The sequence below is a fragment of the Danio rerio genome, chromosome 4 (assembly GCF_052040795.2).
Source record: "Danio rerio strain M-AB ecotype USA chromosome 4, GRCz13ab, whole genome shotgun sequence".
Classification (NCBI taxonomy): domain Eukaryota; kingdom Metazoa; phylum Chordata; class Actinopteri; order Cypriniformes; family Danionidae; genus Danio; species Danio rerio.
In genome coordinates, this window is record NC_141024.2 from 11,564,343 (window position 1) to 11,580,000 (window position 15,658).

The window sequence follows — 15,658 nt, forward strand, 5'->3', positions numbered from 1 at the left end:
GTAACACAGATTGTGATGTAATTTCCAGCTCCAAAATCTTACTTGTGAGGTAAATGGAATGAGATAATTTTGAAACAAACAAAAGGAAGTGTGGCATGAACATTGGCATGCCCAACTACACTTGAATTGAGCTGTAATGCCAAATTAGGTTCAACCTGGGAGTCTATCAATGAATCTTAATGGAATCAGAAGCAGATGGACGTGTTTACACCAATTATCACATTCCTGTTACAATGTCTGCTAGACTAAACCAAACGTTTCATGGGTCATTTTGCCGAAGTAAACACTCAAAATAATGCCATAGATGTGTTTTTGCAGTTTCCTGAAAATCATTTTAAAAATATTGGTGGGAATTGTGCATTCTGACTTTCTCCCTAATAATATAGCTTCAGAAAAGTGAAATCATATTAGCAGCAAATGACTATCAAAGTACACTATTGTTCACAGTCCATTAAACAGCGCTAATGTTGTTTTGAGGTCATACTTGGATATGACTTCAGACTGAATATTCAAAGTAGAATAGAAAACAATATGGAGGCTGTGTCACAAGTTATTACTGTTCAAAAATTAACAAACTTTACCTCAATCTATTTCTCCAGTTGGTATCATTTATGACACATATAACCCAGCGTTAAACTATTTTAATGGTTAACGAGTTCTTTAGGGTGGGTTTGATTAAAGAAGTCTAAACAAATTGCATGGTTTTGGGGCTTTCTGGTGATTAATCGAAAAGTAATCGAAAATGACATTCAGAACCAATAATCGACACAATTTTTTCAGGTCGAGTTTTTTAATTACTTACCTTACCGCATGTGGACTCACGTGACGCTGCGTTGTTTGTTACTATTATGTTATTTTGAACTACATTGATGATTGACGAAGCTGTGCCAGAAAGACGGCATATTTTTTCAAAACATTAATTAAAATTATTATTTAAATTAAAACATTTGCTTAAAGAAGATGCAAAAAAATGCACAGTTTTAAATATTATTTACAGGATATGCAAGAGTTATTTTGTTTAGAAGAGATACTGCTTATTTTCTATAAATAATAATATATTAAATTTTAATATGAAAAACATTGAAAATAATTAATTTAGTTTCCAAAAGTGCAAGTTATTGTTGATTTTAGGCAATGTGTGCTTTAATTTCAGTTGTTTAACGTTGATGTTTAATAAATACCCATGGACAGTAGATAGTGTGTGTTTCTTTAAATTATTTGAAAATCAAGTAATGCACCCTTCATTCAGAAATTTCTCACATGTAATAGGTGAGCATATTTACTGTACAAACAAATGTCAGGGAATTATGAGGGTAAAAAAAAATAAAAATCGTATTAATCATTAATCGTAATCAACTTAAAATGTTCAATCAATCAAGCCAAATCGCCCAGCCTTACTTTCTAGGACAAGCTGTCACTTATTTCACATAAAATACACTCAACATATTTGTACAGTAAACCTGCCTTTTGCATCTTTGTTGTAAACAGCCTGCAAATAAACAACCTGGAAGTCACTGACACGACTAAACTGTGACAACTAGCCCAGGTTGTCACTTAATGCATCTTCACTATAGCGATGCTATAGCGGAATTCCAACCACTTCCAATTCCAACACAAAAACAATAAACAGATGTATCAAAATATACATATTTACTTAGTTAAATGATTAAATATACAAATAAGTTTTATATAACACAACATGCATTAAGTAAATAACCTAACCAACATTGTTTTGGGTTTAACTCTGCCTATGAAACACTATTTTCTCATGGTAAACAAACATTTTAGCCTTATTTTGGATAAATGATAGATTATCTATCTATCTATCTATCTATCTATCTATCTATCTATCTATCTATCTATCTATCTATCTATCTATCTATCGCCTGAAATCATTTTGTAAATAATAACTTGGCAACTAAAATCTGTTTCAACTTAGTTAAACATTATTTGGACAAACACTTTGTAAACAACAAACGTAGCTAGCCTACTGGTTAAGTTGCTTAAATGTTTGTTTATTTGTTGAAATGCAGAAGTAACCGCACATCTATCTGAGCACACTTGTCTCGCTGTTGTCATTTTGGTGAAGAGTGTATTGTGAAGTGATGGAGAAGGACTGTACCTGTCATCATAGCAGAAATCAGCGCTCAATGTGTTCATATAGAGGAGCAGAGCCACAGCACTGCACACCAGCTCCACTATCATTTCAACGACAAAGAGAAGGAAACAAAGTCCAGGAATGAATGACACTGATCAGTCTCCGTCTCTGTTTGCGCTCGTCCTCATTGTTTTGCTCCTGCTGCGAGATGGGAAGAGTTTCAAACACAACCATCGCTCGTCTAACCCATTTTCAGGCAGGGAGTTTGGATTCAGCCCACATATCTGTTCGTATTGGGAGATTTCGCTAGGAAACGGAGAGTATTCGGTCGCTCTTTATCCAGAAAGCCGTAGTGAAACATCCCGTTGATGTTACACCCTCCTATCAAGCACAACACGCGTGTGATAGTTGGGAAAGCCGCGCATGCGCAGAAAGCAATTCACAAGAGCTAGAAGCATCAGCACCATTCTGAAGACTCTTAGAAATTACCCTTGTACTATTTTAACATTAAACCTATTTTCCTAGATTGAGTGTTAAATTCAGGGGCGGATTTAGAAAATTGGGGGCCCAAGTCCTGAAATGCACCCGTTCTACTTTTATTGAATTTTTGTTTTTTTATTTATTTTTTAAATTACTTTATGTTTTATCTTAATGTAATCTCTACATTTGAAATGATTGATTTCTTAAATTGAATTTACAACAAAAATACTAAATATATATTTAGAAATTTGACTGCTGGTCTGCTCCATGATTGGGGGGCGGCGGATATTTTATTTTAGAATATTATTATTACATAACATTACATAATTATTATAAATTTTTACAATATTATAATAATCTTATATTTTAGTGTATATAAAATAATATAAAATTATTATTAAAAATAATCTCTCACTATACAAAATATGATAGAAAACAATGTTATATCTAGTTTTAGGTATAATTTATACTTCTAGATATTTATTAGGGGCCCTCAGATTTCCTGGAGCCCTATAAACGGCAGCTTGGTTAAATCCACCCCTGGTTAAATTATATATAATCCTACATTTATTATACAATTTGGATCATATTTTTTGAACATATAAAAGGGTTTAAACCAGTTTCACATTAATATTATAGAATATTCAAGTATTCAATTATTTCGAATTATTATATATTTCTATTTTTTATTCATTTTCTTTTTCAAGTAATAGAAAGTTTTTAGGTTTAGGCGTTTGGTTAACTTTATTAACCCTGATTTGAGATGCTTAATTATTTTGAGTTTGAAATATTTATATTACATGTTTATGTTGACCGAACATTTTTTATTGATTTATGTCTACATGCCCTTGCATCTTTCCTATCCTTTATGGATTGAATAAACTTAATTGCAAAAATTAATTATATTTTTGCAATGGAGTATAAGAATAATATACCTTGAAAGTTTTATTATTATTATTATTATTATTATTATTATTATTACTGAAAACAATTGATTATATGTAAATTATAATTTTATTAAATTTAATTAAACAAACATTTAAGCAACTTAACCAGTAGGCTAGCTACGTTTGTTGTTTACAAAGTTGTTTGTCCAAATAATGTATAACTAAGTTGAAACAGATTTTAGTTGCCAAGTTATTATTTACAAAAATATTCAGGCGATAGATAGATAGATAGATAGATAGATAGATAGATGATAGATGATAGATAGATAGATAGATAGATAGATAGATAGATAGATAGATAGATAGATAGATAGATAGATAGATAGATAGATAGATAGATAGATAGATAGATAGATAGATAATCTATCATTTATCCAAAATAATTTGATTTGCATTTCAAAATCTAGCCATATTTATGATTTGTACAACAAAATGTCATTTAGCCAATCCAAACTAGAGAACTGTTGCATAATAAACAACAAAATACTTAAAACAAACATTTATTTATAATATTAATTTGCTTTGGAGGAATTGTACACTCAAAAACAAACCTTATTTTGCTCCTTGCTTAATCTATTTATTTAAAATGAGCTAAAACAACACAATCCTTGGGATTTTTGGGTGGTGATTATTTTATGTTCAATTTGTTAAGTTAACTTAATCTATTTGTGTTTGGGAAAACATTCATGAATTGCGTGCAACCCTGCATTTTTGACAGTGTATGTAATGAATGACATGTATTTGCACCATGCAGTGACTTGAACGTTTTACATGTCCCACTAAAATCCCCACCGAGGAGCAGCTGGGGCAAAACCTGTTCGGTACATATGTGAAACTGTGCGAGTCAAACACAGGAACAAGAGCAGGAGGAGAGGAGATCATTTGTACCCCGGTGTAGTCCCTCCTCTCCTCTTCCACCCCACTGACCTCAAGCTGTTGACCCTTGACCATCAACCCCACTGGGAGGACAACTGCTCTTTGAGACACAAGCTCTGACCTTCTCAACACCACATTCTGCTGTGGATACACACAGTCAGAGCCAATAGGCATCAAACTCAAAAGTAGACAATTAAAAAAAGCAACAGGAAATAGTTTCAATCTGAAGCAAGAGAATATATTCTGATTAAAATATTGTATGATATATATAATTTAAAAACTGTAGTCACCCTGATAATGCAAAAAGTGTAAATAAATTATATATATATATATATATATATATATATATATATATATACAGTTGAAGTCAGAATTATTAGCCCCCCTGTATGTTTTAACACATTTCTAAACGTAAGTTATAATAACTGATTTCTTTTATCTTTGCCATGATGATAGTACATATCTTTTACTAGATTTTTCATGATATAGTATTCAGCTTAAAATGCCATTTAAAGGCTTAGCTAGGTTAATTAGGCAAATTAGGGTAATTAGACAAGTCATTGTATAACTGTGGTTTGTTCTGTAGACTATCAAAGAAACTATAGCTTAAGAGGGCTAATAATATTGACCTTAAAATGGTTTAAAAAAAATAAAAACTGCTTTCATTCTAGCCGAAATAAAACAAATAAGACTTTCTCCAGAAGAAAAAATATTATAGGAAATACTGTGAAAAATTCCTTGCTCTGTTAAACATCATTTGGGAAATATTTCAGAAGAAATCACAGGAGGACTAATAATTTTGACTTCAACTGTAAATTAAAATCTTGTTAATGTTAATGTTGAATTTTAACTATTTTTATTTACATTTGCAGGAATAAGAACAAATCTGAGGAGGAGTGTTGACAAATAGAAAGCAATACGAGTTTCATGCTAAGATATTCAAAACAAGATGTGGTTTTGAAACTCAATTAGTTTTGTTTCTCTGTGGTGGAGTCGCTATTGTATAAATAATGTCTGTTTTCTCATTTGGAAAAGACCTTTCCATCACAGCTGATAAATATCAAACAGGAAACACGATGGGCAGAGCCACAGTCTGGACCAGTAATGCTCTGAAATAGCACCTGCCGGATTTAAACCAACACTAAAAAAAACAACAAAAAAAACACATCCTGCTGAGATCAACTGCATTAAAATAGTTAAAGGTGCAATCCATTGCTTTTTAAAAGTTCAGATGGATTTGAAGCCTTAATTTAAAGGTTTGAATAATCATTGTTCACTGAAAAAAAGTGCTGCTTGTTTAAACTATTTATTAAAATGTGTTGACAATACAATACAGTACAATACAGTTCTTAAGGTTTTTTGGGAACAACTTAATTGTTTTACGTTCAATCCACTTAAATATGTAAAAACGATTAAGTTAACTTAATTGATTCGTATTGGAACAACATGAAGGAACTGTGTGGAACCCAGCATTTTTACAGTGCTTTAAATGGCAATTCTTTTAGGCTGTCCCAACACAAACCGATTAAGTTAACTTAACAAATGATTGAACATAAAACAATTAAATTCCCTGAAAAATTATAAAGAGTTGTGTTAAAATATTCAGTAAAATATTGCAGTAAAATATTCTTCTTTAGTGTAGAATGTTCACATTTCAGTGCTTTAATTTATTTTAAATAGCATATATATATATATATATATATATATATATATATATATATATATATATATATATATATATATATATATATATATATATATATATATTTAGGGAATATGTTTGACTTCATTTGTTGAATTTATGTTCTGTTATTATTATTCAAAGAGGCATTTGTAGTATTAATCTGATGATCTTATTATATATATATATATATATATATATATATATATATATATATATATATATATATATATATATATATATATATATATATATATATATATATATATATATATATATATATATATGTATATATATTTACGTTCATCAGGCTGTTTGTGTTTGAAATGCGTTCAATCACACAATAAGATCATTAGATTAATACTACAAATGTCACTTTGGATAATAATAACAGAACATAAATTCAACAAATGAAGTCAAACATATTTCCTAAATATTTTCCCATAGAATACTGAATATTAAGCATCTGCATCCCCTATAACATACATTTTGGGATGAAGACTTTTTCTGCCATGAATTAGGGCTGCACAATATATCAATTGAGCATCGATATCACAACAATAGTCACATCACAAGATATGCAGTGTTGAGTTGGGATTAGTTTGACCAGAATCCACAGGTCAAGACATTCAGTATGAGATTTGTGGAGACACCACAGAATTTAACCATTATAGAGTAAAAGTTTACAGTTTTCATTTATTTTAAGGCCTATGTGAGTATTTTAAGAGTTTGAAACATTTTAGGAGAGCATAAAAAAGTTTAATAAAGACACATTTTATTGATTTATTTATATGATGACAACTATGCGATGCTCTTTTACACTTGATTATTCTTTTTCTGTACCTAAATACTGTTAATCTCTCTCTAGAAAACCAAAAAGCCCTGTTCATTTGATTTGTGAATCTATGATTGTAGTTTGTTTATTATATGCATATAATAAATTACATAAAATATATTTAGATTTCACTCCCATACAAATCACCCCAAGTAATGGCTACGCGAAAAGATTTAAGTCATTCATTTATTAATATAAGGCATGTGGTGAAATTTTATCTACTGTATATCGTAATATATACAGTAGCGCAGGATAAAAAAAATATTGCAATGTGAATTTTTTTCCTACATCGTGCAGCTCTACTATGAATATATTTATACTGCATAATAAAAATTAGTCACGTTGGCCTAATTATAAAATACTGCTTGTCTAGTGGGTTTTTGTTATACTTTCCATGAACTTTTTTATAGAAATGTGTTTCCAAGGCCAGACACTTTAAATACGCTTTTACTTCACTGCCCAATTTATGATAGGAAACATGTTACAAAACCTGTTTAAATTTGCATCCACACAATAAATAAATAAATAATTGGATTTTTTTTTGGATTGGATTTGGATTGAGTGAAAGAGCTAAATAACAGGCATTTTATTCATTGCACATCCTTCGGCCAGACATGAATTTGTTCCCTGAAATCCTGTTAACACTTCAGACAGTGAGGCAAAAGAGAAGCTGATTATTTTCAGATGGAGCTCATCATGCGTCACTCTAGATGAGATTGGCATATGTTTGCGTGTGAGGGGGAAATAGAGAGGAGATTGAAGGAGAGTGAAATAATAACAGAATATTTTCCATTCGTGCGTCCTGTTTAGTTCCTTTGAATCACTGATGAAAAGATAAATAGCACCTCTCGATCCCTTCACTCTCCCTCTCCCTCTTTCCCATTGAGCTTCCCTATTAAAGTGGCGATGCCTGATAAGGAGTATTGTGCGGTTCCTCCCCGTTTCCTCCACTGACCGGAAGCTTCACTGGCTCCCCATTGACTTTTCCCATCATTTCACCCTTCACTCAGTTCTCACATGCAGATCTGACTGAATCTGGATGTACACAAAGCTAAAACAGAGGAAAGTCGCATCCTACACTGTAAAAACAATATTGATTTTTTCAAATAAATTAACTTTTTGAACGAACTTACATTAGTCAAACTAAAAATATTATGTTAAACTTTATATGACTTATTTTAGTTAAAACCTGGTTAACTTATTAGTTAAAGCATTATATAAATATTTGTCTTCACTTTTTGTCATTACTTTTACAGTGAAGGAGGAAAAAAATGAAATGAATGCATCTTTTTCAATGATAAAGTTGAACTTAAGGGGGCGTTAACACAAAAGTTTTAGATCATAGGTCTCAAATTCAATTCCTGGAGGGCTGCAGCTCTGCACAGATTTGCTCTAACCCTAATCAAACACAGCTGATGAAACTCATCAAGGTATTCAAACTACTGTAAAAAACAGTGCCTTACATTTTCAAGCTGTATCAAAAGAGTCCATTAAACTTATACGATGTTAAACTGACTTTAAACCGATTGCGTAACTTATAAAATTAAGCTAGAACATGATTACCTTAGTTTAATAAGTTACAATGACCTAAAAACAAATGCTGTCAGGAGTAACTGATCATATAATTTTTTTACAGTGTAGAGACTATTAAGCAGGGGTGAGTTGGAGGTAGACTGTGCAGAGCTGCGGCTCTCTAGGAATTTAGTTTATGACCTTTCTTTTAGATGCTCAGTAAACAAACACTACGGGATTTTTTTAAAAAATGTTTTTATTTTGTGAATTAAAGGCTAATTTGTATGCATTTATACATCCTTATTTATGCATTTTTGATGTACATTTTGCAAACATCACAGTGATGGTTAAGCGGTTGATCCTTTGTTTACATATTTTCAAAATATCATACATTTCACATACGAATCACATCATACAAATTCTAAATTCTCTGAACTGCCACATATGGTTTTTTTTTTATTGTATTTTTTTCTGCAAAACTGATGTTTTTAATGTTTTTTTTAACCCTGTATTTCAGAAAACACAATATTTCAGTAAATTTAAGACTTTAAATACATTTTAGTTTTAGAAACTTAAGAAAGTTTAAGATTTGTTAAGACCCTGTGGACACCCTGAGTATTAACAAAACTATTAACTACCACTACTAGCTTAATGAACTACTAATTAGCTGTTTATTAACAGTTAGTAAGATAAAGTTTAGATTTTAGGTAGCATTAGGGATGCAGAATAAGATCGTACTTTATAACTATTAATGAACAGTTAATCTCTTAATATTATGCAGCTAATAAGCCAGTAGTTAATAGCATGAATTGTGACCTAAATTAAAGTGTAATTATTTGTATTCACTCAGATTCTTATAATTCTGCATTATTTCTAAATTAAAGAGATAGTTCACCCAAAAATAAAAGTTCTGTCATCATTTGCTCCCTTTTTGAGGAAAGCTAGGAAATCTGTAAAAATATGTTTATATTTTGTTTCATGCTCACATTTTTTTTGCACTGAATTTTGCAGCTTTTTGTCCTTCTACATAAACATTTAATACTTTTTTGACAATCGCATTATGTCTTTGGTCTGTTTTTTCATAAGAGTATTCTAAGATTTAATTTTATTCTAGAGTATACAAATTTTACACTGTAAAAAATACTGGATCCACTCAATACATTTTTGTTGGGGCAACATGAAGGAATTAAGTTACCTTATTCGTTTTTCACAAATTAAGTGAACGGAGTGTAAAACAATTAAGATGTCCTCCTCCCAAATAAAACTAAAGAATTGTGTTGTTTCAGCTCATTTTAAATAAGTAGTTTGAACAAACAACAAAAAAAATTTTTTTTAGTCTACCCTACTAATTATTGAGTAATCTCTTACTTTTCTAAAATAATAAAGTTCAAACACAGCATTCACATGACAATTCTCAGCTTTTCAATGTTTTGATATGTCTAATGCTAATTCATATGAATTTCTATAATTTCATTCGGGTGTTTTTGTACACTAAAAAAAAAAATTCCTTGGATTTACTAAATTATTTTAACTTAAGAGGTTGTAAACCATTTATTTGGGCTAAATTTAAACAAACAAATTAAGTTAAACATTACTAAATTTAACTTGTTTGTTACAATTCAACCCATATAGATTGTTTGCAACTGTTTTGCAGACATCATTCTTCAGTGATCTGCTAATTGAGAGCTGGGTTTAGGGCTGAGATAATATTCTTTTAAAATAAATGACTTTCAGTTTAAATAAAAAATGTATTTTTAATCGAACAGCTTCATCACACATTCTACATTTGAACAGAACAAATTCAGAATTCTGTTGTGCTCCTTTCTCAATTGATTTTTGGCATAATATATGCTCGAAGGACCCATCCCTGACCACCGTGCTTGCATATTCTGTGCCTCATACATAACATAACGCTCTGAAATCCAGCCGATCAAAGTCCATCCGGCAAGTTTACACAGACAAAATCCTAATTAAAAGCAGCAGAGATGAGCACAAACACGCATTCTGTCTGAACCAGCGCTGTGAGGTCAACAGTGTTAGTGCTAGTCCATCTCACAGTTTAGATGCATGTGTTATTTATATCCTGGAGTCATTAAGTCAATGAAACACAGCATGGCCATTTGGCCACAGGACAGCAACTTTTCGTTTTGAAGTGACAAATGAATCTCCTCTCAAGCAAACAAAGCAGTCGACTGTTTTTACTTTAGGAGAAGGTTTTTTTTTTTTGATGATGCACTTAAAAAGGAAACTTGTTTTGTTCAAAGAGGAGAGCTGGACATTCCTGGTGACGATCGAGAAGCATTTCCTCAAGCATGTTGAGAAAAAAAGCTGAATTTCAGGAAATAAGGGAGCGGGTGAGCTGGTTTCCCATCGCTCTGCTATTTCTGTCACGCTGAGATGTTGTGAAGTGCATCACATCATTATCCTGAAGCTTTTCCTTGCTCTAATTTAGACACAGAAGAGGATATGGCACAATGCATCCGCTGGAAGATGAATTGATGAAAGAAACATAAGAATGGTCAACAGACTCATTTTGGGAAAGCATTAGACTGGCACCAACAAATTCAGTGCAAAGTGCTGCAGCAGACATACTAACGGCATCTAGTTATCTAGAAATAATGGCAGAAAACTGGCATTGTTCTGATCAAGTGGTACTGTGATAAATGGATGTAGTGCTTTTAGAGGAGGAAAAGCTATTAGAAGCGGGAATAGTTAGGAATGTGGCCTACTTTTCTCTGAAAGAATAAACTTCCGTCAAAAAGTTCTCAGTGTTTGCATTTGATAAATGATGAATTGTAATTGGCACAATGAAAATAATGGTTCTGATAACTGATTTTGATAACTGCCTGCACAATTAGTAGTCGAGTAGTAAAAATTGCCAGTGCAGTTGTAGGTAAAGCACAAAGACAACTAAATGAAATGTATTTAATGAGAACTAAACAGAAAGCATGTCATTGTTGAAGATTGTTCCCATCCCCTACATATAATATTTCAGCTTTTGCCATTAAAAAAACCTCAAGTAAAGAAAAATGTCAATCAAATGTCCTTTGTGCTGACTGCCACTAGAATTTTAAATACTTGATTTTAATTATAAATATGGTTAATGGAGTTTTTAATGTGATTTATATGGTGATATTGAATGTATTTGTGTGTGTTGCCTGTTTTCTGTAATATGGGTAATGTGAACGCTGATGTGGTTGTGTGGTGAAGCCTAAGATTAACTTCCACTTCAGGGTTCCAATGTTCCAATGTTCAGGGTTTCTGTGGATTTCACCAAATCAAATGTAAGACTTGAAGACCATTATGAATGAAATTTCAGACTTGAACAGCCCAAAATGCTAAGGATTTTTAGTAATGATCAGTAGAATATTTTACTTGCTCAATTAAAATTAAAATTCTGTTATTTCTTAGCAACTTATTATACACAAATAATGTGTCAAAACAGTTTTACACATATATATACATATTTCAATTACTATACTTTCTCTTTAAAAAAAGACATGTTTTAAAAAGTATAATGAACTAAATTTATTCACATAATATATATGCATAAATAACAAAAAACTAATGTTATTGTAAGGATGTATGGAAGACTGTTTACCAGTATGGTTTAACTGAATTAATCAATTCTACTTTTGTTAATGTTTTTTTTAGATGGACTGTTGGTTGTAGTGATTGGGTAGCTATACATGGACAAAGGAAAATCAAGACTTGCCTAATTTACAGCTTAATTTACAGGTTTCTTCAAATCAAATTTAAGACTTTTTAATCATTATGAATGACATTTTAGACTTACACAGGGCTAAACATTAAGGTTTTTTTAATGGCCTGGTTTCTTCTTTAATAGGTTCTGTATTAATGGAAGATCGCATAAAGAGATTGCTTTAGTTTTTTTCCCCACTGATTAGGAACTTTAATTTTGAGAGTTTGCTGTAAAAATGTCTAACAGCTGTTTTTGTATCACTTTGCAATAAAAAATTATGTATAAAAAATTGACATAGATTATTGATTATTGGCCCAGATGGGTAGCTTTACTTGCACATTGGAAAATTAAGACCTGTTTAAAACGATTTAAGACCAACAAGACTACATTTTAGCAAATTTAAGATTTTTTAAGCCCTAAAATGTTATTTTTAAAATGTAAGACATTTTAAGACTTTTTAAGACCATGTGGACACCCTATATTTAAGACAGACGACACCATATTTCAGGGAATTTAAGAATTTTTATGTGAATTTTGACTTTTTAAGACACCGTGGACATCCTAAGTATTAACAAATCATTAACTAAAAGCTTTTTATTAGTTAGTAAGGTAGAAGTTGGGTTTAGATTTTGAGTAGGATTAGGGATGCAGAATAAGATCATACTTTATAACTATTAACGAACAGCTCATATCTTAATATTATGCAGCTAATAAGCCAGTAGTTAATAGAATGAATTGTGACCTAAACTAAAGTGTTCCCAAAACTCTTTGTAATCTCTCAGATTGATATAGTTCTGTCATCATTTACTCCCTCTTTTGAAGAAAGCTTTTTTCTACAATAAAAAATCAACGGTTAAAAGTTTTCAGCTTTCCTCAAAATATCTTGTTTTGTGTTCGCTGGAAAAAAAGAAACTCATAAAAGGGTTTTAACCACTTGAGATTGAGTAAATGTTAAGTAGGTTTTTATTTTTCTATTCCTTTAAGATTGAAGCAAACACATTAATAGTAGCAGTACTATAAACCCAGGTTTTTCTCTTTTGCTTTAAGTGCTTCTTTAAAAAAAAGCTTGAAAGAGTCTCAATGAAGTAATTGCATGGACAAATCAATCAAGTGAAGACAACAGCTACCCTGAGGTGTTTCGTTTATGAATATTAACTAAAAAAAGTGAGACGGGAAAATAATGGGCTGCGGAGAACAACTGAAAATAATGAAGAGCTTAATGTCCGATTAATATTAATGGTGTGTTAAATAAGTGGAAGCACAAGACGTCTCAAGTGTGACTGATGTCCTTATAGAGCTCAGCTAGGCTAAGGCTGATTTATGAAGCAGTCGGACTAATGAACACTAAAAGCAACGTTCTGCATCACATTGATCACTATATCTTTCCGCTTTAAGCTGCAGACCCGACTGTTATGCATCATAACTTGAACCGATCCGGAGGCTAAAACAGAGCGCAGCTGGACTGAAAAACTGCTTTTAATTTACTGTGAACTAGCAAGATTTATTTTTTTGTAAAATATTATTAGGAATAAAAGAGCATTTTTATTGTAATGTTTGGAAAAATAGACCAAAAAATCATTTAGCCTTTGAAAGAATTATTAATAATACAAAATAAATATAAGAAAGTTCTAATAATACATTCAAATTAAGTCAATATTTCACACTAATCTGCAAAACCACCAACTTCGATCTTCAATCGGTAGATTTCTTTATACCAACAACTGCATAACATCTTGGAGACTGAAGAGGGTCAAAGAGCTGAACCAGTGCAGCATGAGATACGTTCTCCTGTAAGAAAAAAAAGAGAGAGATAGTTTAAAAGTAAAATCACTTGTCATTTTAAATTGTATGCACAAATATATCTTTATTCCATAGTAACAATATGTTAAAGCAATATAAAAATATTTGTTGTCTTGACTTTTTGTCATTCCACTTTTACAGTGTGTTGAAACCTGTTGAATGATCTGATTGAGATGTTTTATTATGTTCTATGTTTTGAAGCTGAAATTCAGAAAAGGAAATAGACATTTGGTTTTTCAAAAGTGACCAATCACAACTGACTGGGCCATCTTGGTTAGACTCACTCGTCATTTTAACTGTATGTATAATTATTTTTTTATTCGAAAGTAACAATATTAAGGACATCAATCTGCATACATGTACTTTTTTTTTTTTGTTTAGTTTTATTTGTTATACAGGCTACAGTAATGTAGATGTAATTCACTAACAAGACTCATATATGAATCAATAATACAGGAATGGGACAGCGTGTAGCTTGTTTTTGATTCTCTTTATATGTTTTTGATTTAATAAAAAATGATTTGATAATAAGAATCAGTATTTTGGGAATGGGACTACACAGTCCATTCTATACATTTCGACCCATAAGAATGAGTATTTCAGAAATGGGAACACACTGTCCATTCTATACGTTTTTGATTCAATAAAAATAATTGACCAATAAGAATCAGTATTTCAAAATGCGACTACACTGTCTGTTCAATGTTTTTGATTCATTGAAAAGAATCAAGCAATAAGGATTAGTAATTCAATAATGGGACTGCACTGTCCATTCTCTGTATTTTATTCACTAAAAAGATCTGAACTGACTCATAAGAATCACTCATTCAAGAATAGGACTGCACAGTTTGTATTGTATGTTTATGATTCACTGATGATTTCTCATAAGAATCAGTAATTCAGAAATGGGCATGAATCCATATGCATGTGAATTGACCAATAAGAATCAGTATTTTGGGACTGATTCTTCACTATCCATTCTAAATGTTTTTGATTCATTAAAAAGAATCGAACAATAAGGATTAGTATTTCAGTAATGAGACTTCACTGTCTGTTCTCCATGTTTTTGATTCACTAAAAAGATCTGAATTGACTCAAGAATCACTTTTTAAAGAACAGGACTACACAGTTTGTACTATATGTTTTTGATTTATAATTTCTTTTAAGAATCAGTAATTCAGAAATGAAACGATATAATTTGTGTTGTATGCTTTTGGTTCAGTAAAAAAACTGGCTCATACGAATCAATCATTCAGGAGTGGGACAAAAATTATTATTTTTTTTTTTAACTAGTTCTATAAATGCTTCATTTACAAACAGAAATGTTCAAATGAATCATTGATTCAGGAGCCAAAATAATCTGGTTTTGCTGTTTGTTTTTACTTCACAAAATAGAAAAGAATCATGCAGTTGGGCATCAATGCAGCATGTTTTTGATTCACTAGAAATAAGTAAATCAATTAGTTTAGGAACTGTCTACATATACACTTGTGTAAGAAATTTATATTGAAATAGATAATTATTTTAAAATTCAGCTCTCAAAACAGAAGTAAAAAGAGTATTTTGATAAGGCCCAATAATCGGCTTAACTGTGCACAGGTTGTTTCAATCCAAAATACATATTACAGCTTTCCATAATCACTGCTGACCAAAGCATGTTAATATACTTGGCAGAACAGCCAGAGTACCATGTTATGAAATGGTTTATACAGGACGAAACCCTTCC

General features: G+C 31.1%; 2 protein-coding genes across 6 annotated transcripts in view; both read right to left on the bottom strand.

The window, feature by feature from the left end:
* The window catches only part of tmtc2a (transmembrane O-mannosyltransferase targeting cadherins 2a), a 50,602-nt gene extending 48,094 nt beyond the window's left edge, over nucleotides 1–2,508 (bottom strand). Inside the window, exon 1 of one of the 2 annotated variants that reach the window (XR_015482117.1) lies at nucleotides 2,123–2,508. Coding sequence is in view for 1 of the 2 variants with exons in the window: in NM_001130603.1 (NP_001124075.1) it covers nucleotides 2,123–2,205 (83 nt within the window). In the remaining variant the exon portion in view is untranslated. 2 annotated transcript variants of the gene reach the window in all.
* A 7,655-nt stretch (nucleotides 2,509–10,163) lies between these two features.
* mettl25 (methyltransferase like 25) overlaps nucleotides 10,164–15,658 on the bottom strand; it is a 21,584-nt gene continuing 16,089 nt past the window's right edge. The window contains exons 12-13 of one of the 4 annotated variants that reach the window (XM_087247550.1): nucleotides 13,848–13,920; nucleotides 10,164–10,872 (exon numbers count right to left, since the gene is read on the bottom strand). In XM_087247550.1, coding sequence (XP_087103676.1) covers nucleotides 10,850–10,872; nucleotides 13,848–13,920 — 96 coding nt within the window. In that variant the 3' untranslated portion in view covers nucleotides 10,164–10,849. Of the gene's footprint in view, nucleotides 10,913–13,606; nucleotides 13,921–15,658 lie in introns of those variants that run through there. The other 3 variants (XM_087247548.1, XM_087247549.1, NM_001045057.1) reach the window with 3 other exon arrangements.